The sequence below is a fragment of the Drosophila ficusphila genome, unplaced genomic scaffold (genome assembly GCF_018152265.1).
Source record: "Drosophila ficusphila isolate 14025-0441.05 unplaced genomic scaffold, ASM1815226v1 contig_198, whole genome shotgun sequence".
Lineage (NCBI taxonomy): Eukaryota > Metazoa > Arthropoda > Insecta > Diptera > Drosophilidae > Drosophila > Drosophila ficusphila.
Window position 1 is genome coordinate 3,702,964 of NW_025064092.1, and position 25,685 is coordinate 3,728,648.

General features: G+C 41.4%; 2 protein-coding genes across 3 annotated transcripts in view; one reads left to right on the plus strand and one right to left on the minus strand.

The window, feature by feature from the left end:
* The window catches only part of LOC108095520 (high affinity cGMP-specific 3',5'-cyclic phosphodiesterase 9A), a 115,662-nt gene extending 95,963 nt beyond the window's left edge, over positions 1–19,699 (plus strand). Inside the window, exons 5-10 of one of the 2 annotated variants that reach the window (XM_017196637.2) lie at positions 4,350–4,501; positions 4,562–4,669; positions 15,037–15,163; positions 15,234–15,529; positions 15,921–16,413; positions 16,914–19,699. In XM_017196637.2, coding sequence (XP_017052126.1) covers positions 4,350–4,501; positions 4,562–4,669; positions 15,037–15,163; positions 15,234–15,529; positions 15,921–16,413; positions 16,914–18,167 — 2,430 coding nt within the window. In that variant the 3' untranslated portion in view covers positions 18,168–19,699. The remainder of the gene's footprint in view (positions 1–4,349; positions 4,502–4,561; positions 4,670–15,036; positions 15,164–15,233; positions 15,530–15,920; positions 16,414–16,913) is intronic. The other variant, XM_017196638.2, reaches the window with a different exon arrangement.
* LOC108095522 (endothelin-converting enzyme 2) lies at positions 8,280–10,454 on the minus strand. The gene has a single exon (XM_017196639.2). It carries the CDS (start codon positions 10,374–10,376, stop codon positions 8,373–8,375), a length of 2,004 nt encoding a protein of 667 aa, XP_017052128.1. The 5' UTR covers positions 10,377–10,454; the 3' UTR covers positions 8,280–8,372.
* Positions 19,700–25,685: the final 5,986 nt, after the last annotated feature.

Genomic DNA, 25,685 nt, shown 5'->3' on the forward strand with positions numbered 1-25,685 from the left:
AAACTGGAATAACTATTACGAAACCATTTAAAAAAAAAAAACTAAACAAATAGCTCTTTCATTTAAACCTTAGTTTTTTTTCATTAAACTTTAAGTGCTGGATATCCGTTTTTTCATTACTTTTATGACTCTTACCTTTCTCAGCAGCTCTATTTGCATAAAGTATTCCACAAATTTTTTTTCTCTTGCTTTCTGTCTGTTTTGAGGTTCTGTTTCACTTTTTGTGCAACATAAATATAAGCTGAAATAAATTAAAATGCATTGTCAATCCCAGCTTACTTCAATGGCAAAGTTTGCCGTGCAGTAAAGAGCTGCACTTAGTCGGGCTCCACTGTAACTCAACTTTCGAGGCAACTAAGACAAAGACACACACGTATAGGACAAAAAGCGAGAAAAGCGAAACGAAAACTTTAATAAATTATTTTTTCCCGGCAACAAAGGCTAACAGGTAAAGGGCGGGTAAAAAAGAGGAAGGGGGCGTGGCAACAATGGCAGACTGCAGGTTGAAGTCAACAGTATGCGAAGGGGAAAATAACGAAAAAAAAAACAAGGAAAAAAAGTAACAGGATGAGGAAAGAAAGTCAGATAGTCATGGCATCAAGTATACGCACGGTTGCCCCATTGCGAAATTGCTGCCACAAGCGCAACTATGACAATCGCATTATTATTTTTTGCCGTTGTTGCTGTTAAATATGTTTGCCATAAACCGCATTATGTGCCAGACAACAACAACACACAGCAGTAGCAACAACAACAACAACAACAAATATAAACACAAACACACGGGAGCGCCCATTTTCATCGTTCTCGTCATCGGTGTCCACGTCATTGCATTGCCGCTCGCCTGCGTTCACCTGTGTGCACTAGTTTTACGACTGTTCCCGCCCACGTAACGGTATCGCACCGCCCGAAGGACAATCGCAAGAAATACGCCACTGCCACAGGAGACTCAGGAAAGTGGCCTAATTAATACGGATTGCTTTAGAAACTGTGATTGGGAAAAATCCATTGTTGGTTTTTCATAGAAAAGAAGAATTCCCAGATTATCCCTATACATTTATTGCATTTTCCTTTTTTTTACTTCTTATTAGGACTTAAATACGATGTTAAATTTCCTTAAATTTAATTTTGCTTTCCAAATTTATGATTTTTAAGACATCCATATCATTTTTTAATTTCATTTGCTTTAAGTACCATAATGCATTTATTTCATTTTATTCTTGATAAATCCCACTTGTATTTTAAATTTAAACAACAAAAAGCAATTAATAACAGAAGATTATCTTTTGCCCAAACCAACGCTTTTTTTTCTAATTCGTTCCATGTATTTGCACTTTTATCCAATTAAAATTGTAAAACTCTAACAAGCTAAATCAAATCTTTGTTTATTTTTGTAATATCTTCACCCAATTATGATGAATAGTTTTGCATAGTAAAGCTGCGCCTAATATCTGCATTCATGTAGGGACTTAAAGGCTTTTAGCACTTTTGGCTATGCAAAAAATCCTTTTTAAATATAGCACACGAATCGATTTCAGAATGTTTGAATTTCGACCTCCGCTTGGGGGATACATTCCCACATTCCCGCACTCTTTTCCGCACAACGTTCATTTTTATAGCTTTCCAGCGATCCATATGCGTTGTTGCGTATTTTACAATTCAATGGGGCCGCCCATTTGCATAGGCGGGTCATGTCCATCAGCACAGCTGTGGTCGCAAAAATAGGAGTGTCTCAAGGTGAACACTTTTGAAACCACATTCCTTAGGCAGCTTTAAAAAAAAATAATCAAATATAATATTATATTTTGAGTATTTTCAGCTTTCTGAAATTCTATCTCTGCTTTGTTTTAAGAATTTTAATTGGATGATTTATATAAGATTTGATTTTACCTAAAATATCAATTATTTAAGAGAAGAAAATATCGGTTTTTCTTGTTTAACTTTTAGTAAAATTATTCAAAAGTAATTTTAGTGATTTACTGATTTGTATTAATGTTGCATTTTTTGTATACAAGTTGGAAAATAGTTATAGTTTTTTTTTCCAACGCTTGCTGGAATTGTATTGCTTTTACCACAGCTGTGGGCACTTGTTAGTGCACATAGTGCGTGTAATTTGCCTCCACTGGTGTGTGTGATTTGGCAAGTATGTGTGTGTGCGGGCACTGAAAGCCGCTCGCAGGACATGACAGTCAAGCCGTTAAGCGGCTTTCGCTCAACCTACAAACAGGCGAACAAAAACTGAGCGTTAAGGCAGCGGTAAGAGCGTAAATTTAAATTATTGAACCGAAGCCCCCGAAACCCATTGAAACCCCCTCTTTACCTCCTTCCCCCTTTCCCCCCTTTCCTCTATCCTTTTTTTCCCACTTTCCCCCCTTGAGAATTTTTCGTGCTGGCCGCGGGGGGCGTGACCAAACACTTTGACTAATTTCCATTGGCTGCACTTTTCATCTGACGCTGCAGTTGATTTCCTTGGTGTATTTTTGTCCGCTGAAAAGTTTTCCAACAAGCAGAAAATGCACCAACTCCCCACCCTTGAGAGTGGGTGGTTCGACGGGTTTTCCGGCTGGTGGTTGGGTGGCTTGGATGGGTGGCTGTGTGGCTGGGTGCTTGGTTGGTTGTCTGTGTCTGTTTGTTGACAATGAATTTAGATAAACTTGCGAAATTCGAAACGCAAACAGCATTTGCATTTGCATAAATTTATAGCACCCCCTGCGCCCGCCGTTTCTCCCTGGGAGATTTTGTTTTCACACTATATCCCCTCATACTATATATATATATGTGTGTGTGCGTGTGTATATATATCTTTCTCAATTCCTATCCCCGCCCCCCCTTCACTCGCACTTAATGCCAAAGTAAACGCAATGGCGGCGAAAGTTGTGCAACAACTTTTACGACCAGAGACCCCAAAGTCTCACCTCTTAGGCACCCAACCAACCCCAACCACCCAACCCAATCCACACCACCCAAACACACCTCCCCCCTCCCACAACGAAGTAAAGTTTGCGCTGCTTTCCCATCTCGAAGAGCTTCAATTGAACGCTGTTGAAATTCCTTAAGGGTCTCCGCCGCCGAGTCATCTTCATTTGCAGCCAACGATTTTGCAGGTCCAATAAAGGGGAGCTAGAATGCAACGACTCTGAGATACCTGCTAGTCTCTAGGGAATTAAACACTGCCAGAACCTTAAATGCATTAGTTTGATGTGTTGAACGCAATTGTAACACTTTCGAACTTTTAATTCCTAAATATAAAATCGACGCGAAGGTGAAACTTTATTTATTTAAATATTACTATTCTATTTTTTCATGTCTTATAATTTTAAACAATCTTTCACATGTTTTATTACAATTTATAAATAAGAAATATCTTATTTAACTTGCAATATTTTTTGAGGATTAAAATTCGAACTCCTACAAATCAATAAATAGTTTTTCAACTTTTCTGTAAAAAAATATACCTTTTTTGTGCCACTTTTGAGGGGTATTAAAAAAGAGCGATAAGTACGGCAAGTAAGGAATGGAGGAGGGTGAGTTGAGTTGGCGGAGGACCTTCCACAGGTAATTGCAAAGGTTTCGCTGCAGACAAATTAACTTGGCACATAGAAAGGCGAAAGTGTTCAATAGACGGCGGATCGGATCAAATAGGTGGCAAAATAGGTAGAAGGGGCCAGGGGAAACTGGAGGCAGCTTTAAGTCTTAACTGCGGGATAAGTTTAAATGTTAAACTGCCACGGCTAATTGCCCGCATCAAGATAAATGGTTAGATCGATGATGCTCAAATGGCAAGTGATGCTTAAAGGGCGGATGATGCGGTGCACTCTTCAACGGAGAGAAAAATGTAAAATATTAGACCGGAAAAGGAAAACAGAAAGGAATTTAAGTCAGTCAAGGGAATAAAGAAGCCATTACGGGTGAGAACTTTTAATTGGCTTAGGAAAGTAAGAATTAAACTTATATTTGAGGAACGAAAAAATGTGTAGAGCAATCAACAAATAGAAAGTATTTCAAAAAGGTGGCTTTCATTCGTGTGTACATTTTAATGGTATTTATTTAATTGGTTGTAACTCACAACCCTTTCAGCTATGTAAAAAGATTTAGGCAACAGTACATTACATATTGTTTATAATATTGATTTTGTATCTACATTTCACAAGAGAATAGAAAACTTGTTCATCTGTTCATATATTTTGGATTGATTCTATCAATAATTAAATCTTTTAAAATACTAATGTAATCTTTACAATTGAAATGCTCAACATTTAAATTTGTGTGACATTTAAATTATATAAATCCTCAGAAATCCTTCTGTTAATCAGCTACTATAGAATATATATTTTCATTTCCTGTTGCAGATGTATGCCATAACGCGCCAGGCGAATCTCCTCAGTCGCCTGGGCGACCTGGAGTGTCTGATCCTGCTGGTGTCCTGCATCTGCCACGACCTCGACCATCCCGGCTACAACAACATCTACCAGATCAATGCCCGCACCGAGCTGGCACTCAGGTGGGTAAAAAATCCATTCGATGACGGCCAATTATACTATTATTTGGATATCATTCGCAGATATAATGACATCTCGCCGCTGGAGAACCACCATTGTTCGATAGCGTTCCGCCTGCTGGAGCATCCCGAGTGCAATATATTCAAGAACTTCAGCCGCGACACCTTCAAGTGAGTTCAGCTCGATTTAAGGTCCTATTTGCCGGCGATTTGCTTTCGTTGGTCCTGGTAGTGGTGGCGATGGCTATGGCGATGGCGATGGCGATGCCGGTGTCGGTGGGTCAATTAATTGCCGAGCATCCACTTTATGCTCGGCACGTACCAAATGGCATTGCATTAAACGCTCGCCCCATTGCCGTGGTAATTAACAACCACCAGCTGCACTGCGCCAGCAAACCATCCAACAAACCACCCACCACCCACCACCCTTCGCCACCCCACTTGACCTCCGAGCAGCCATTGTCCTGACCCAACCTGAAATCCATGCCAAGGCACGACTGCGAAATCCATCGATTTGGTATTTAAAAAGGCAGTGTAGTTCTCTCAATGTGGGGATACCTTTTTGCGAGATTCAAATTGAAAACATATAGGATTTTGATTTAAAACCTGATTGATGTTTCAGTTATTTAAATTGAAAAACAAATTTTGAGCAGTGATAGCAGAACACATAACCAATGATTCAAATTGAAAACTAATATAAAGGTTATGAAAATATCAATCAATCGAAATATTTGTATGTATGATCTTATTGAACATATAATACTGAAATATTAACTTTAAATCGATTTTTATCTGTAAAATCCATAAGCTTAAATCTTCTGATTTCACTGGGTATAATACAAATAAGTATTGCGCTTAAGTAAAAATGTTGAAACAGAAGGAGTGCGAAGTCTGCTGCATCGGCAACTTCTGTTGTTATTGCTGCTGTTGTTTTTCATGGTTTTCCAGGGCTTTCCTGGTTTTTACCGGGCTTCCTGCTTACAATATGCAACTGCGAGCTGCACTGCAATGAAGATTAAGCTGTAATTGGTCCGGACACGACATAATCCCAGTGTTCGGTTCGCTTACAACTTTACTTTGTCCGGGGAAAAAGCGCCAATCGAGAGCAATTGAAAACCATCGAACAATTGCCAATGGTAATCGATTTATCGAGTAATTAAAATGAATCTCTAATGGTTTTGCTGGTTTAGGAACTTTTTACACCACTTTGGCCTTGTTTTCATCTAATTAATAAATGCATTTAAAGTTTGCCTGTTTGTAATTTGTAAATTGATCAGCAATTAGAAAACAATTTAACGTGATTCTGCGAAAATGAATCCTAATTTTATTTGTCTTGTATTTCCTGCATCTAAAGAGAGATAGAAATTAAAAGGAAACAAAGTTCCATTTTAATATCAATATGTCTTCTAATGAATCTCCATTGTGCATCTCATTAAAACATAAGTTGCTCTTCAATGTTTACGGATCAAGAAACTAAATAAGTGCCTTGCAAAATGACAGATTATTATTTAATGAGTCTGCATTGTGCATCTTATGAAAGTATGAGATGTTCTTCAACGTTTTCGAATCACTGCCTAATATATAATATAAGAATGCCACTTAATTATTTTCGATTAACTAATGAAAGTGCTGGGAGGAGCGCGAAGTTTGCTTTCCGCAGATTAAACGTTTATATAATAAAGCCATTTGATGGCTTAGCGAAGCTTTTTCCGCGCTTAACTGACCCCCCGCAACTGGCTTTTCGCATTTTAAACAGCGTTTCCATCACCCGTCCCCCTCCCCTCCCCTCCCCTCCCCTCTCAGTTTTCCCGCTCCCCCGCTTTTCTCGCAATTTCATTTATTCTGCGTAGCGTTTTTTTTTCCTGCATTCATTGCATGCATTTTATATTGGAAAATATTCCACAAACACTAATTAAGTGGATTAGCCGGGAAAATGCTTTTCTCGACTTTGACTTGCGGATGTGGGCGGGAATCGTGGAAAGTGTGGCGCTAGATGGGAAATGGCAAATGGAAAATGGAAAAGCGAAGAGGCTGGGGCATCTTCATCATCATCCCGATGTCAAGCATCATCATGCACAAGAAACGCAATCAACGGAAAGCCGCGCCCTTGACAGCACCACCATTCCCCCTCCCCCTTCCTATTTTCCACCCACCTTTCTCCCCCTCCCCCTCCTGGTTTTCCCCCTCCCTTCGCCTTTCTAAGCAAGTTTGCGTGCATAAACTATTGGATACTTTTGGGAGTTTTTGATGGCAAAACTTGTCGGCAAATGCACACAATATGCCAAGCATCATCGGCGACGGCAAAAGTGTGCAGGGAAAGTCGAGAACGGGTGGAAAACGTGGGGGAAGTCAAATGGGTGGCCTCTGCCAACAATCTGCAGACAGTTGTCATTGCAATTACTAAACATGATTATTACCAGAGGAATGGCAGTCATGTGCGTAAATTTAGGCATTGTTCGTGTATTACCCGATTAAATAAGCAAATATTGTTATTTCATTATGACTTGGTAATAAGAAGAGCCCAAATAACTTGCAAATTTCGGAAATACTAGTTCATTTTATACAGATTGGTGGACATGATAACTTAAGTAACCAAGAAAAGGTTTAGGTTTGTATCTCTATTTGGATTGTGTTCATTAAAACTATTTAAAAGTTTCAATTTTAATTTAAAACGCCAATTAATTATTTAATCTCTAAAATGTTGCAACCAGTTTGTCCAAAAGCTAAAACATAGTTGAAAATTGGCTTTTGGTTAGCACATGTGAAATAATTTAATTAACTTTAAAACACGACAATAGAATTACTGTTTATTTAGTAAAGAAGCCAAAATTATTCAACTTACAACTTATACATATTGGTAATTAAAGAACCAAAAGCGAAGATGGAAAATTACCAAAAAAAAAAAGTTCATTTTAACCAAGAGTTTATTTAATTACTTAAAATTTTATTAAACTTGAAGTGCATTTTCCGAGCTAGAAACTCAAAAGTTAATTTATTTTCCGCGATTGTTTCCCTTTTATTTTTCAACTGGATTAACAGAGGCAAGCATTGAATTTTTCCCATTTTCTAGCATATAGTATAGTTGGGTAGATTCTCCAATTTCTGCTATATAAACGGACACACTTTTCAATTTCGGCTATGTGTGTGTGTGTGTGTGTTAAAGTGGGTGGTACAAATGCTGGGGGCAATCACAAACAACGACCAACAAACCGTTAAACGCGTGGTAGCATTTTATTTGATTGCTGCAAAACTCCAATTTCACAAAAAACAAAAAAAACTCTTCTCATGTTTGTCTTTTTTTTTTGGGGAAAGCAAAAAGAAATGAAAGTGAACATGTAAAAGGGCTGTTGAAAAGTCGATGAGTGCAAGGAAAAATGTATTGCTGTACTACAACAGATAAATAACAGGTTTAAATGAAAATAGGTAATTAAATAATTCACTAAAATTCATATATTCTGGGTTAAAAGTGCATAAAAATGTTGCAAAAAAAGATGGTTCAAATTCAGGAAGCAAAAATATACAAATTAATGTGAAATTTATTTCTGATTGATTGATTTGATTTGTTTTGAAATTAATCACTCAATAAGTTCGCAAATCATACCTATTTCAAAATTACAAAAAATGTGTAAGCAAAAATGCAATATAAATTAATCATTTGTATGTACTTTATATTTTTGTTTACTGGTTTTACCACATTAGTTACTTTTCAAAATAGTTGCAATATGGCTTCCAGTATTTCGAAACCCATATGTATAAAAGAAGTACAAAATAGTTTCCTATATTTGTGGATAATTATATAATTTATTGCTGGCCCAAGCAGATTAAATATTATATTAATAACAACAAATAGAGTTACTGTAGCACACCGAATCCCTCACCAAATGCGGCACTTCTCGGCGGGATTCATCCGACTGGAGGCCTTGCACTGGAAGGCGTCTCCGAATTCCGGCAGATTGCCGAGCACATTGTTCACCCGCTCGGCGTGTGTGGCATGTTGGCCCAAGCCGGGACTCGCCGCAGCACCGCACCAATTTTGGGCGAAGGCCACAAAGAAGGCTCTCAGATTCGCGGTGCTATTCCGCTGGCGATAGGTGTCGAGGGCCAGGCGCAGGCCCTCGCTGTCCGCAATGTTCTCGTTGATGGTTAGCGTGGCATTACTGTACCGCACGCCCAAATAGCAGCTGGCCCGCATGCCAAATCGGATGATGGCCCTCGATGGCCATTGGCCGTTGGCCAGTTGCCCGGCGGCGTCGTAATTAATGCCGTCGTAGTCGAAGGCGTGCACCATTTCGTGGGCGAGGATGTAGCCCAAACCGGCGGACATTTTGGCCAGGTGATGGCTGCCTCCCTCCCTCTCTCCCTCCCCCTCCCCAGCAGCCTCTCCTGTGGGGGGGCTGCATGGCAACTGGGCGAGGGGCGTGGCCAGGAGGCCGAGCGGCAACTCGATGCGATTGAGCTTGAGGCGATAGTAGGCGTTCACCGCGAGGGGATCCGCGGGTGCGGAGGTCACCGGCTCCCCGAACACCTGACGGAACTCCAATCTGGCCTGGTCGAGCGACAGCCGCATCAGGTTCTCGTCGCAATTTCCGCCCAGGGGCGTGGCCGCCGCCAGCCCGACAGCAGCGGCATGTCCTGCCGGATCCTGCAGCCGTGGCGTCAGCAATCTCATCGCACGCAATTTATCCCTGGCCAAATTGCGAGTCACCAGGTTCTCGGCGAAGACCTCCGTTTCATTTAGCCTCAACTCGAACTGCAGCTTAAGGTTGCGGAAGAGCTGGGCTATCTGCTGCACCGCGTTATCGTACACCTGCTGGTAGTTCGCCCCCAGCACCAGTTGCATTTGGAGCACTCCCAGTGGGCCGGGCATCAGTTTCCTCAGCTGCTCCAGGCAGCGATCGCGCTGGCTGCTCAGCTTCTCGTCGTCGTGGAGCTTCAGCTCGAAGTGCACGGGCAGCTGGAGGAGCAGCCAGGTGGAGAGGACCAACGGATCGCCGGCGTCTTCCCTGGCCAGTAGCTTCTCCAGACCCTGCAGATAATCCAGATCTGCCACCACCAAGAGTGCAGAGGGATCTCCCTCCAGGCCCTGGAGTATTATCTCAAAGTATCTCCTCAGCTCGAGATTCGGCAGCTGCAGCTCCAAGTCGCTCAGACTCTGCGGCTTTCGCAGCACCAGCTTTTGATCCCTATCGCTGGGCAAGAGGCTCCTCAGGCTCCGCTCGAAATCCACCAGCTTTCGGGCCAACTGCGCCGATCTCCGCACTCGCAGACCCAATTCCATTAGCAGGACTTTGAGGTAGCGCTCGTACAGGAACTCGTCCATTTCATCTCCGTTTCCCAACAGGCCGAAAGTGGGCGGCAGGATGTAGAAGATGCGCTGCTCCGCCGACTGCCAGTTGTCCTGGACCAGCAGTCGCCACAAGCCCTGAGCTCCGTAGGTGCGCAGAGCGGCATTGGCCAGAGTCCAGTCAAAGGAGCCACCGGCACCCGCCGAATTGTTGGCCAACAAAGTGAAATTGGCACCACTCTGGGCCAGGGCATCGGTGAAGGACCGCACCGACTGGCCACTGGACAGGCAGCTGCGGTAGAAGGTGCCCAGCTGGGTGGACTGCGCCTCCTGGGAGGACTCCAAATGCCTGTTCAGCTGCAGCTTCAGGTTGGCCACCCACTTGGAGCGCATGTCGTGGGCTCCCAAACTCCGTTGCACACTGTTTGCATACCAATTGCCGCAGGCGTGCTGGTGGAAGTTCTCGCACGGCTCCTCCTCCGGATCCATGTCGTTCTCCAGCTGCCGCTGGCAATCCAGGGACTCCATTGACTTCGGGAGGAGCAAGAGCAGCAGCAGGATCAGTGGGAACCAGATGATCGTAGGTGCCTCCATCGCAGCTCGCTTCCAGTTACAACGACGCCAGTTCACTGAGTTGGTTAGTCGCCTCTCTGGCGGTTCCAAGTATTTTTCTAATCCGAACCCGAGTCAGCGGTGCTGCTATATAGCTGATAAGCTGGTGATAACCGCGCCTGACATTCAACGCGAATGCTGTGATGCCCGTTCAACGAGGGTTGACCGAAAGGTCTTCCCGTAAGTCATAGTAAGCACACAAATCCCGAAAAACCCCAGTTTAAACCGAGATTAAAGGCGAATTAAACACGCAGTATATTTTCAATTGATTAAAACTAAATAAATGCACAAAGTGCATCCCTAAAAAAAGTAAACTAATGAATACTTTCAAGGCAAAGATAAAATAAAAAATGTTCTTTTAATATATAGTATTTGCTAAATCCGTACTCAAACACTTTAAACCACAAATCGTAAATCGTAAATTAAAAAATTTAATTTAATACGTAATATAAACTTAAGCAAAAATGGAAAAGAATATAGTTTATCATTCTTCAACATTAAACATCATGCTTAAAGCAAATAAAACCAAGGATTATAAGCTTTAAAATCACAAATACAACTCATTAATTTCAAGTCCTACCTTAATCCAAGTGCCGTATTCTTAATCATTTTCAAATAATCTAAAGAACTTTCTCGCAATCAAATCGTTATATTTCACACTAACCTGAAAGTTAATTCCGAATTAGCCGTGTCACGCAGTCATAACCCATTAATTTAAATCTTGAAAGATTATACAATGAAAATCGAACGAGAGAGCGGCGCGAACTTAAACTTCCACTCAATGGAATCGAAAAACGTGTGTAGTGAATGAGCCGTCCACAAGGCCAAATCGTTAAGATGAAACCGGAGATAAGGCTCCCCGATTCCGCCGAAGTCACTGGGCTTAGCATTTACCGTTAAATCAGAGCCCACGCGTAATCAATTAATCATCTTTCCTTCCCCTTCGACCCGCCCACTTTGCCCCCTTTTGGCCCCCTTGCCATGCAAAACCAAATTAGCCGGCCACCTTCAATGATTTGCCCTTCTCACGCAGACAAGCACGAGTACACTGAAAAAATTAAATATTTTTAAAGACCACAAATATTTGTTACCTTTATTATATGATATATTATATGTTTTTTGACAAACCAATTTATTTCTCCAACTTAAATGAAGGCAATAAAAGAATATTTCAGAAGGTATCCAATTGGTAAAAAAAATCTTTGTTATTTTCTCTTCTTGTCTTTGCTCAAAAAATGATTCAAGCATGAAAATGCTCAGTGTAGAACGGTGTATTCTGTGTGTTGTTTCGATTTTCGGCAGAGCTGTCTGCGACTGGGATTCTAATAAAGTTGAGAGTCAAGTTTACACTGCCTGAAGGAGATAAAATGGCACAGAAATGTTTGAAAGGCGGGCGAAGAGCAAAGAAAGGGACAAGGACACCGAATGTTTCTGATTAGCTTCTCGATTGATTAAAGTTCGATTACAACTGTGGGGTACCAGCAAAGAAATTAAATGGATTTAGATTAATGTCAAAATAATGTTATAAGTAGCAATTCCTGAGTTCCTTAATTATTGTATTTAATTATACCTTTAGTTACTCTATGATATTGTTTTGTTGCTTGGTTTTTTCTTGAATTGATTTTTTAAATAAATCTAGATTCAATAACTAAGTTACTAGCATTTTTGTTTAATTTAAATTTAACTAAAGCTAAAGATAAATTTTCAATTCTTCAGTCTTAATCATACAGCTACTTTTATTTTCACGAGAACCTTAGAAAAAAGGGAATGACTTTTCTACCTTTGAGACAATCTTTATCTAGTCGCCTTTTGGTCAGTCTCTACATCCCATTGCAATTAGGAGACAACATGCATTTAGAAATTGCGAAGGGACAGAGTGGAAAATGGGCTTTGCACTCAGTTTGCAACTTTCCTTTTCGCCTAATTGAGATTTCCCCATTTGTTTATGGCTGCTTAGTAAGTAAACTATTGGGCGTAGGGCGTGTTTGGTTAGGGATCAAGTTCTGACCGCATCGCATCGCCGGTCTTGTAGCACAAAATCTAAATTAAAATCAAAAAATAAAAATTCAATTATAATTCAACAAACAAACTGATGATGAAGGATGTGCCGAGCAGAAATGTGGGTGAAAAATATGATGGGGCTGGGCGGTAAACTTGAAGCCAGCTGCTTCACTTGAACCAAAAATAAATCATCAAAGAGAACGCTGGAAAGTAGGAAAGACACTGAAAAAAATGTGTTCTTTATTAAATGTTTTTATAACTATGGAAAATATAATTTCTTTTATTAACATTGAAGAAAATAATTATGGAAAGAAATGTTAACAAAGAATAATATTAAAACTTACCAAGTACATTAAACATAACTTTTAAATAAGTAATGAAAATAAAACAACTGAGATATGTGTTTACATATTTTAGAAAAGTTATTTACTAGTTTTTTAAGAGTTCTCTAGATCATAGCACTATTTAATTAAAAAAACAGTGAGTACAAATTAGTTTGATTTTTATAAATTCGCCTTTACTTTAATGCACAGTGCATAATTATCAGAAGTGCGTCGAAAGCCTATCCAATTACCGAATTACATATGTGGCTGGCTTAATTCGAAAATCCTCAGCTTTTCTTTGCATTTTCTACCAGTGTTTTGCGTGCGAGGCGAAGGACCTGCTGGCGGCTTTTTCGGCACTCGACGCTTTGCAAATTAGTTTCGAGTTGAGTTTTGGTTGGCGCTTGGCGCATTTCATGCAATTATTTAGTCATAATTAGCGCATAATAGTTGCCGTTTTTCGTCGGCACAAAACTTTGCTCATCTGGCAGTCCCCTCGCCATTTCCCATTTCCCGCTTTCCCGCCTTTCCCGCCTTCCCCACTTTCCCGTTTCTCCGTTTCACAATTCATCATCATCATCGCGGGAAAGCGGAAGGAGCTGCCGCTCCTGTGGCAGGATAATGTCAGCACTGGATAATCACTGCAGTTGCCACTTTAATTGGAGGGAATTTCGGGTGGCTGGCCACTCGATTGCCGTTTCTATCTGCCTGAAATTGAGACCGAATCGAGTCCTCTTCGCATTTTTAATCCCCTCCAGTCGCAAATCAATTTCGGTCTAGTTTCGATCGAATGTCCCGGGTATTTTCATTGTACTTTATTAAATCCCAACTTGCGTCGGGCTTTAATTAAGTGACGGGCATTACCAGCTGCCTTGCATTCCGGAGATATTTCCAGTTATCTACGTATGACGATGGTGACAGGCGCTCTTAATCCTGTTGGAAATGGAAAATGCCAGATATTTTGTAACAGAAAACGATGCATTGCATTTTAATTAATCTTATCCATCAGATTATTGCAAGAAGAACATAGTTTCACCAATCAAAATGGTACATTCGACTTTGACATGTTATTAGTGCGATGTGAAAAATTCAGGATTGGACTAAATGCGAGACAAGTTAATTGGGAATAAGCCGTGTAATTTTCAACTATCCTTCGATTTCTGGGTAACCCATTTAATGGCGAAGGCTCCCCAATACCAGAGACTATTTTCCGAGGAAAGGCCAGCTGAAGCCGTCAAAATGTCAGAAATTGTTTAGTTATTGATGGAGTTGTAATTTTCCCTTCAGCCTTCAGCGGAATATCCGCTGTCAAGTGTGCGGCGTTAATCCGCTCGGTGTCGCCTCCAATGGGAAAATAATAAACAAAAAAAAAAAAAATAAAAAAGCAAGTAAAAAATAAATATATAAAGTCGTGACAGACGGCGGGTGAAATGCGTCGCTCTATTTGCAGTTTAAGTGCGGCAGGTGCAAGTGTTGAATTTTCCACCTGGAGTCGTGGGGTCTCCACGTCAATGCAGCTTGACACGAGAAATTCAATTTGCAGCACGCTTTTCCCGCTTTTCCCTGCCTTTCCCTGCTCTTCACCTCTCCAATTTTTCTTTTTTTTTTGTCTGCGGCACCCGACACTTTTGTCTTGGGTGGCGGGGCCTCGATTTCAAATAAAACGAAATGCAATTTGATATTTTACGCGCTGCATTTGTCAGTCGCTCGACTCGACTCGACTCGGCCTGTTTTTCCGGAGGAAAAGCACTTCATTGGCCTTGTTTCTCGGTAAATACTTTCCGGTTTTGGCCACACGAGAGCCACGTTTTTGGCCATGGAAAGCGCAATCTCGGCTCCACTTTGGACTCCACTCCTCCGACCGCCGGCGGGCAAACCAATTTTCTGCGAAAAACATAAGGGCAGAAGTTGGAAATTGTTAGAAGTTGTTTCCGTGGCGAAATGCTCGAAATTAAGATGCACTCCAAAGAAGTGAGTTTTCATTATTCATTGAATGGCTTGCCATCTTTTGAAAATAGTTATAAGCTTGAACTTTGTGATTTAAGTTCATTTTGAGTATTGCACATCCACTTTTGGGAATAACAGAGTACCTACTCAAGAAAAACTTTAGATTCCGAAAAGCCATAAAAACATAAAACTCCTTTTAACATTATTAGTTTACCAAAGAGTAGGGAATACGATTACATTAATCATATTTCGTGATTTGTTTAAAGTACTAAAACTTCACTGGAGACTTGAATTAGTTATTAGTTTTACTGGAGCGTTTATCAGTGATTTAAATTTCTAACTAACTTGGCTTTTTTTCTCCATTTCCGCAGCAACATTCGCGAGGGCATCATCCGGTGCATCTTGGCCACGGACATGGCCCGTCACAACGAGATCCTCACGCAGTTCATCGAGATAACACCGGTGTTCGACTACAGCAACCGTGCGCACATCAATCTGGTAAGTCCTGCAGTTCGATCCTTGATAATTCCATAACTTACCCCCCTCACCCTTCACCCTTCACCCGCAGCTCTGCATGATCCTGATCAAAGTGGCGGACATCTCGAACGAGGCGCGACCCATGGACGTGGCCGAGCCCTGGCTGGATCGCCTGCTGCAGGAGTTCTTCGCCCAGAGCGCCGCCGAGAAGTCCGAGGGTCTGCCGGTGACGCCCTTCATGGATCCCGACAAGGTCAGCAAGCCGGGCTCCCAGGTCCGCTTCATCGGCCTCGTCCTCCTGCCGCTCTTCGAGGCCCTCGGCGAACTGGTGCCCGAGCTCACCGACCTCATCATCATACCCGTGCGCATCGCCCTCGAGTACTACAGGTAACTACACCTACTTTCTATATCTTTCGACAGGAATTTAGTAGATTTACTTAGAGGAGCATGACTCAAACCCTTTCCAATCAGCGTAATAAAAAAGAAACAAGAAGGGAAACTAGCTTCGGCGAGGCGAAAATTATATTCCCGCAGTCATTACAAATGTCGAGCAAATCTATCTATTTTTGCATATTTTCACTGATTGTTCCTATGACAGCTATATACAAATTTTGACTTTTTGAGAATATAATATATACGTTTATATATTTCTTAAGCTTGTATCTTTAAGATGTGAATATGGCTTATTGTGTGTCAAAAAAGTGCCCACAAGTACTTACTTTAACAATCTAGAATGAAGTCCGCTTAAATCGCAAATCCCTTCCTGCCACAATTCCAGGCGCCTCAACGACGCGCAGACGAAGACCCGCAAGTCGGTGGCGGACAGCAACACGTCGGCGACCTCGGACAGCAACAGCGGCACCATCGACTCCAATGCGGCGATGGTGAGCACTCCGGGCGGCGCCAGCGACAAGCTGAGCCTGGACAAGGCCCAGGGCAACTCGCAGGGCTCCGGCGGTGGAGCCGGCGGTGCGGGTGGCACTGGATCCGGTTCGGGATCCGGTGGAGGAGGCGCTGGCGGTGGCAGTGGCGGTGGAGGAGGAGGAGGAGGAGGAGGTGGCAGTGGCGGGGGGAACAATGCAGCCGGAAGCGTTTCGCCGCAAATGCCGCGCTCTGGATCCGGGATCAGCGTAAAGTCGCGACGCAGCATCCCATCGCAAAAGTCCGCCTCGAGGACCTCCGTCGATGAGCCCGGCGGAATGGCGGCGGAGCTGCACGACTTACCGGAGGGCAGCGAGAGCGGCGACTCGGAAACGGCCACCGAAGTGGATGTAAGTCGCCCATTAAATTCCTTTTAGCCATGCACACAATTTTTCAATTGCAAACTGAAATTCAACTGCAGATTTTTACTAAATGTTACCATAGGTTCTTTTTTTTTTTGGTTATTGCCACTTCAAAAATCGAGTTTCAGATAGAAATAGTTATGAGCTGAGAAGTGTCGAGGTAGATAAAAAAATATAAGGGAAACATAAAAAACCATAATCAAATCAAAATTTAAAAACGAAAACTAAGTTGTGGATTTCAAATATTTTTGGATGATATAAAAGCTGCAATGAGTAAACTGTAAAGTTAAATTATAAAAACAAGACATTTTAGCAAACATTTTTAGGGGAAAGTTTTAAAATATTTAAGAAGCCCCACCGAAACTTAAAAGAAAGAGAACCAAGTACTTGACCTAAAATTATAATAATTTAAAAGGTATAATCTCTGTAATCTCAATTATATCACTTTATGTTTCTTCTACTCACTTACTTACTTCCTTTTTTCCCAGGTGGCCGAGAAGACGTCCAAGTTCAAGGTGGACACGGAGGGCAGCAGCAACCGGAGCAAGTCCTCGCACTCGACCTCCCGCAAGTCCTCGCGCGAGAAGCGACCCTCGATGATCGGCGAGCTGTGCAGCAGCGGCGGCGGCCAGCGGATCCGCAACTCGTACGGGAACATCCATGGCTACCACAGCAACCGCTGCCACTTCGGCAACAACCGGGCTGTGAGCCTCGACCAGTATAGCAGTGGCGGGAACAATCGACGGCTCTCGGACGGATTGCCGCAGGTGATCTCCGACAGCAATGTCTTCTACGGTCGCCACAATCGCAGCAGCATGGAGGCAACCTCCGGTGGCGGTGGCGGAGGTGGTGGTGGAGTGGCTGGTGGTGTGGTGGTTGGCATTCCACAGGACACCAATGCCAATACAAACCACCCGGGCTGCTGTCAGCTGAAGGAACTGTTGGCTCGCACCGAAGCGGACTCGGATTCGGGGGAGGGTGAGGCGAAGGAGGACAAGCTGCCGCTGGCCATTCCCGCTGGGGTGGTGGGGGCCACCGCCTCCTCGTCGAATGGCAACATATCGCCACCGCTGGCGGTCACCGAACAAATCCTGCCCAGCAACGGCAGCACAAGGAGTAGTGCCAGCAGTGGACGCATCACCGCCGCAGGAGGATCCGCTGGTGGTGCAGGATCTGGCGGCGGCGGCGGAGGAGGAGGAGGAGTAGGAGCGGCAGGACCTTCGGCAGGAGGTGGCAGCTCCTGGAAGTCCCGACTGCGCCAGTTCTCCGACTACTTCAGCTTCAGCTTCGACAAGGGCAACAAGCGCTTCGGGAGCACTCGGAGCAGTCCCTGTCCCGGCTCCAATTCCCATTCCCATTCCAGTTCGGGACGGGCCAACAACAATGCCAATGGCTTGGCTGATAATCAGGATGGTGGTGGTGGTGGCGGTGGTGCTCTGAAGTCGGGCATGTGCTGCACCATCACAGGATCGCCGGGCAAGGAAGCCCCCACTGGCGGCCACCTGACCACCGGAACTAATGACGCCCATCAGCGACATCGGGCTTACAGCTTGGATGTGCCGGGAATGATGCGCTACTCCTCCAACGACAGCAGTCGCCATCCCAGCAATAACACTTTACAAAGTTCGGGTGGCGGAGGAGGTGGAGCTGGCACCACCACCGTGGAGCGAGTGCCGCCCAGTGTGAGCGTAGAGATTGGCCTGGCCAGCGGTTCGCCATTGGAGGCGGGCCCAAAGATTTGACAACAGGGGAGCACCAGGGAGGATTCGGCCAGGGCGATTCAAGATCACCAGCGGGAGCAGGCGGCGGAGGAGGAGGAGGAGGACGAAGAGGAGGACGAGGATGAGGACGAGCAGGAGCATCGCAAGCTGCAGCAGCACCAGCAGCCGGACGCCTCCTCCAGCTGCGAGGTGTCCTCCATGTCGATGACCGTTTGGTCGGCGATTGGCCAGCGGTTGAACGCACTCGTTTGTCATTGCTGCGAACGCAAGCTCCCGGAGCCGGAAAATGTCTAAGGGGGATGGGAGGGGCAGAAAAAGGGGAAGGGGGGTGGGGAAAGGAGGGGGGTAGGGAAAAGTCAACCACCAAAAGAACCCCATTTTCACCTGGCCAGCCAGAGCCCCCTTGCAATCATCAGCTGGGTTTCGTCTTCGCCTGGTTGCCTAACTTTAAGCCTAGTTCTTAGCGGTCTACTTTTAAGTTTTCGCAGATTTTACTCTCTTGTTTTGTTTTTTTTTCTTCATCATTTTTATTTTGTATTTCCCTTGTTTACCTTTTAAGTATTTTTATTTATGTACACGCGCATACACACCACAAATATATATACATATATTATTAGTTAATGCATTTATTTTATATTGGGTGATGATACAGCTTTTAGGTGAATCAGAAACTAGAAACGGCAGAAAACTCAAAGGCGAAGGTTTAAATTCTTCGCTGTTAACCTGAGCATATTTCACCATTGCCCATGGTCGAGCATGAATTTCCCGCGCAACTGGATTTGGGCGAAAACCATTGCGATTTGACTGCCAGTATCCAGGATACTGGCAACGAAAACCATTGGCCTTCAGCCGCGTTCTCATACGAAATTCACGTCTAATTACGCAAAACAAATTTCGACCAATGCATATATTCAACAGGCGGGGGTCGCAGGTTTACTCGATGTAGATTCGGTCCCAGTCGCATAATTCCATTTGCTCGTCCAGCTCGTTGCAGTAATCCTGTTTTGCCCATTTTTTGTACGTTTCCTCTCCATACCCTTGCAGAGGGTTTTATAATTGCAGTCAAAAGCTTGCAACGTACTTAAAATAGTCACAGTTGCACTCGTCGAAATCGGTCAGCCAATCATAAAATTTTTGGAAAAAAAAAATGAGTTTTGAAGTACCAGGCGAACAGAAAGCTATAGTATTTCTTACTTGTCCCAAAATGTCCCAAAATGTCCTGAAAATGTGACAAAACGTCCCAAAATGTCCAAGAATGTCCCAATTGTCCTAATTGCTTAAATTAAAATTAAAAATAAAAAAACTTTCATCTAATGAATTCTGTTGGCCTGGTATTTGAAAGCTAGGAATTCCATTTGGTTTCAATTTTTATGATGCAAAAAATTTTTCCAAATTTCGAAGAAATGGATTTGCTCAAAATTTACCAAATTTCACTAAAGCTTAGTCCAAAACTTTTCAAATTTTTATCAGATACCAGTTGTTCGTACTTTAATTTTCTAACAAACTGCATGATTAGTTATTTTTTTATTTTTTTGACGATTTATTTTCAATTTTTATGATACAACCCTTTTACAAAAACTGGGTTTGCTGAAAATGTTCTAATTTTTATCAAATTTTAAATTGGCATAGCTCTGAAAATTGTATTTTAATTTGTTTTTTGGCAAGAAAAATAGTAAAATCGTCATTGATTTAAGGTTGTTTAGCCTTTGAACATTTTTCTCGACATTTGTTATGATTAAAAGGGTATATAAGCTTCGACTCGCCGAAGGTAGCGTCCTTTCTTGTTTTTTTACGTTGGTTCTGTTTTTTTTTTGTTACGTTGGTTCTGCTTTTTGGTTGGGGTTGCGATTTTTCCTTGTGGGAGGTAAAGGGCATTGCAGCGGGATGCCCGCAGGAAAAGCGAGCATGGTCAGTCAATTGGATTTGGCAGCTGCAGCTGTTGATTCAACATCATGTTGCCGTCGATGTTGCCGCTGATGGCAGCATCCAATTAGAAGGCACTGTGGGAGCTGAAATTCTTTCGATTATGCACGCTTTTTCGGCTGCTAAAATTTGCGGGGGGGCCAGCGGCTTTGAAAATGGAAAAATCCTTCGGAATGTTGGACCCCAAAAAAGTAAAAACAAGCGAGATAAAAACGAAAAACCCAATAACTATTTGCATTCGATAATGAAATCGATTTAAGGCCAACTGCATGCACATATCCCGGCAAAATGCAGAAAAGATGTGGAACACAAGTTAATTATGATCAATGTAAATTTCTGTATGTAATTATGTTAAATATAGCTAAACTTACACACCAAAGAAAAACACACACACACGCACACACAATGCAAAGTGCAAAAATTGTGGCATACTTTGCAGGGCAAACTTGAACGGTGAAAGGCGAAACTTTGATTCAATTACAGAGGAAAAAATAAAAAAGGGAGGGTTAAGTGAATAATGAATAATATGCATGTTGAGGAGATGCGACCAAGCTGGTCCTTGGATACAGATACCGTTACATTAACCGATACAGTTATAAAGAGTTGTAATTTTTTTTGAGTGTGTGTAATTAAGCGAGCACTAATTGAGCGTTCAATTCGCGGAAAGCGCAAGAAAGCATACTTATTCGGTGTAAATTTGGATGTCTAGCAAGTTACCACGCAGCAAATACTCTTAACTAATTGTGCATTGTAATTGCAAGCTGCAGCAGCATATACTTAGTATGTGTATGTGTCATTTCCTCTCTAAGTTGTGTGTACGTTCGTTGTAGCGCGTAAGTCATAAAATATGAAAACACTAAATATTTACGAGTACATATACATAAATATGTGTATACAAGAGATCGCATCGGTGTATGCCCACAACTAAGTAATTTTCTGCCCGCTCGTTGTGTGTTTTATGTAGTTAGATTTGAAACTAGCTGGCTAACTGTAAGTTAATCGAGTGTATTTTCGTGCACGTACCTTCCAGTCCCCGCACCTTCAACAGTTTTCTGTCAGTGTATTCGCCCGAGCTGGGACTGCAGGGTATTAAGCGGCATGCTCGACTAGAACGAGAAGTGAATGGATCACTCAATCACTGATTAAAATCCCCTGATGGCTAACTAAATCCTAGACGTAAGACTCTACCTAAACGAACCACTCTAAATTAGCTAACACATCAAATTGATTTGTTGCCTTATAATACTACTACTACTACAACTACTACTGTACTGTACTGCATTGCAGCTGTGTGGGTGGGCTTTCCACGGAGTAAGCCCGCCCGTTGGTAACAGCGTTTTATACATTGTTCATGCCACCAACTTCCCTTGTTTGAATGACAAAACATAAAGACTAAAACTTGAATTTAAACGAAATCAACAAAAAAAAAAAAACGAAATGAAATAAAAACCAAACAAAGAACTTTCCAACAAAACCAACTATACATATACATTAAAATATATATATATATATACATAAATATTTATCTTAAAGATACTACAACTACAAGATCATAAAGAACTCTAGGTGTTTTACAAATGTATAAAACAAAACAAAAGTAATGAACAACAAAACCGGAAAACCAAATGTAAACAATTTTAAGCGTAATTGAACTAGTTTAGATCCCAAGCAGACATAATCGCAAAACCAGCCAGAACTTGGCCAAAACCCAATATGGATAAACAAATTTAACAGGCCGAAAACACAAATGTCCTTGCAATGGAAGAAAATATAAAATTGCCAGTCGTAGTTCTCAACAGATTTTTCAAAGAGCACAGTATTTACGGTTAACTGTTGTTGATGATTGTTAATGAATTAGCTTGTAAAAGAAGACAATAGGTGAATAAATAAGTTATAATGTTAAAAAAGCTAATCATGATTTATACTAAAATAAATTTTTGTTTAAGTCCGAAAAGATTTCCAAAACAAATAAAAGTAAATTATGGAGAGTGTAAGCAGACAAATGGAGTTAATACTATATCGAAATATATACAAAATGTTGATTGGATCGCCATTGCAAAGACATTTCCATCCATTGTTTCGGCAATCACGTAAATATTTAGCGTACTTTTTGGCAGTCAATTAAATGCTTCCCTTTCCGAAAGTTGGTTGAATGACACATGGGTTAGATAAATCAAATGAGATTGGATTCGATTCAATTCGATTGCGATTGCAATAGCGATAGAACAAGTTCCAAAGACAAGTGCTTGTTTGTACCTAATCAAATATTTAGACAAGGATATGAGCAATTTGGACCAACTTGACTAAAACCCCACACTTGTCCCTTGAACTCCTTATCCCTGCAGCTACATATTTATGTGTAAATGTATGTGCAAAACGATAAAGATAGCGATACCGATAACGATTACGATTACGATTCAGTATATGTACAAACACACACACATACGCATGAACACAAACAAACGCAAACACACCGACATGGACACAGATACAAATGCAAACACAAAAGTCTTAGTATGCAGTTCAACGTATGTAACAATCTCGTAGGTCTAAACCACAACTACCTGTCGACTTAACAAACGATCTGGATCGAGATCAGCAATATCAGCTAAAAAAGGTATACAAATGCAGAGAACTAAGAGCGGGACAGTGGAAATGGAACGTAGGAAATGCTGGGAAACGAACCGGAACCGCATGCATCTTACTTTATACTTTTCTACGTGACTTACAACTCGAGCAGGAGACGACAGACAACTAGAAATCTAAATGTAAACTTCCTAAACGGTTTCCGCACAAACACACGCCTCCCACACCCGCCCCAAAATCCACGCACACAAGCGCAGCTTTGTTGAATGAAAATCCCTGCGAAAAGAGCAGTTTCCTCCCAAAGAATTTTCCAATCGCACATTTTTTTATAAATATTTTTAAATAGTTCAAACAGCAGTGTTACCTTAACAGGAAAAATTAAAAGAAATCTATGCGAGTTTTAAAAAAGTAATGCACAATGCATTTTTTTTGACATTAATCATTGGGAGAGATCCAAACTTACGGTGTCTTGTTTTTAAAAGCCTTTTCAGGGAGGCTTTAAATCTTAAGAGATTTCCGATGCTCTTTCGTGAGAAATCTCTCCAAAGTTTGTAAATTTAAATGCAAGTAAATTTGCGAAATTGTTCTTTTCAATTGAATAAAATGGGAAAAATGCATTTTGTAGCAGTTGAAATCTTCGACTCTGTCTGCTGATTAATCAAATGTCCAGGCAAGGCATCCAACCACCGATAATGGACCACACCCCGCACCAGATCCCCTTGACCTTTACACACCCAATTCCAACTGCTTAACCCTCTAAAGCCTTGGCCGCCATCTACACTTGATAAAGAAGCGACTCTTCAACATAACTAAACGCAACTATTATATGTGTAATTACTAGAGACCCTCCTGAAAAACTGACAAAGCCTTTACTACAACAACACACACAAAATACAAAGACTACAATTTTAATATACAAAAAAGCAGGAGAAGCAAAAACTTTAAGCGAAATTTTAAACGAGTAGAAAGCGAAAGAGAGAGAGAGAGATCCTTGAACAGCATTCTTCGGCAGGCCGAAGCTTAGATGCTCTGTCAAAAGCCCACACACACATAGAAACCTAAGGAAAGATATATTATATATATAAATATATAAGCCTGGCCGCTTGCTCTTCAGTCTACTGGAACTGTTTTTTTTTTCTTCTCCAAAGTTGCAAATCTTTCTGAAAGAGAGGCGACCAATAAAAAAGGAGAACAGCTGCAGATACCCTTGCAAAATAGTGAATTAACTAGAAAAAAGAACTTGTTGCAGGGGCATCGACATGCTAAATATTATATTTTCAAATTTTATGTCAATGTATGAGATCGATATATACATACACATATATATACACATACCAAATAGAATCATATATATATACAAATAGTTATAATTTGTAAGTGACAACAGGCAAGCCCGAAAACTTAAGGAAATCTCCTCACACAAAAACTGCAAACGAAACCCGATCGTAGGTGAACTCTTAACAATGATCAAATAGTAAGGATCAGGAAATAATAACCCAGCAGCAAAGTTATCTAGCAGAAGAGCGAGAAATGTGTGTAAATTAAAAAAAAATTCCAGCACCTCGAGACACAGCAATCTGTTCCTCCCCTCACAAAACCCCTAAAAAAAATAATTAGTCCTCACCACCCAAAGCTAAATCTAAAGTTCATTGAAAAAAAAGGAAAAATATAGATAAAGAAAACAAACCAAAGAGCAAGGCAAACCAAAGCTGAGAGAACTCTATGTGAAATGGTAATAAATAGTTATTATATACATACATACATGCACACCTACACAAGCCTAAAAACATATAGATGTAAAAAGCTCTTGGCACACCCTACCCAAAATAAAAGAATCAAATATCGCTGAGTCACCCTCACAGAATTGAGAACTGGGTATACAAACTAACAAGTCAGCTAAGAAAACGAGAAATTCAATGAAACTTTTCCGAAAATGCATTTAAATGGTAAACAAATATTTAAATGAGATAACTCAACTTGTATTTAACACTTAGTTATGTCCAAACTCAGATTAATGGCATACAAACACAACTATACACACATACAAACATACACACACACGAACATACAGACAGACCGAAGGACTGGCCGAGAACACAAGAACACCAATACCAATACCTACGAGACGAACACAAACATGAGGACTCACTCACACACAAGTATTTTTGTGTAAAAGTATAAAACAGAAAATATGAACTAATGAATGAATATGAAATATATTGAAATAAAATCATTTCCAAACTACTTATTAAAAAAAAGGCGTTTTCATTTGTGAAAAAGATGGGGAACAAATGTACAACATTTATTAATTTTTAGTCTTTGACAATATTAAAGATTTCAAATACAAAATAACTATGTATTTATTTTAATGCGGAAAAATGTTGCGATCAAGTACGTAGTTGTTTATATTCACACGGTGTTTTAAAGCATATAATCTAGATGGCGCTATTGGCCATCTTATCCTTCTCTCTTCTTCAAATATGCCCCATAGATGGCGCTGCTAATGCCAGGATTTTTCTTAACTTAATTATCTTTTCAAATTTTCTCTAACCACTTTCATAGACTTTCCAAGTTTTTGAACTATATTTTTAATTATTAACGAACACTTCCTCTCTAGTTTTAAATTGTGACGCCTAACTTATATTTTATTTGAATCGTACAAGTTTGGTTTTAAAATTGACTGAGTATAACTTATGTTTCCTGAAAAAGCTCTTTTAATTTTCCGATAACTTGATTTGCGTTCATAAGCCGGGAATCGGGAAATGTCGAAAAATGAATAGCTTTCCATCGCTTTGCAAAAATAATGCAGTAAAGAAACAAATGTTTTTGAAAGCTAAAAAGTCCGTAGTTGAATCGAGCAAAAGCTTGCAACACGTTGCGCTGCGCTGTGATGTTGCTGCCATTTGGTTCTAGATGTTGCTGTTGGGTTCTCTAGATGTTGCTGCTGCTGCTGCGATGTTGCTGCTGTTTTGGACGGCGGCAACATTTGGTGGGGCGCAGCCTCAGCGCCGCCGTCAGTTGGCTCTCGAC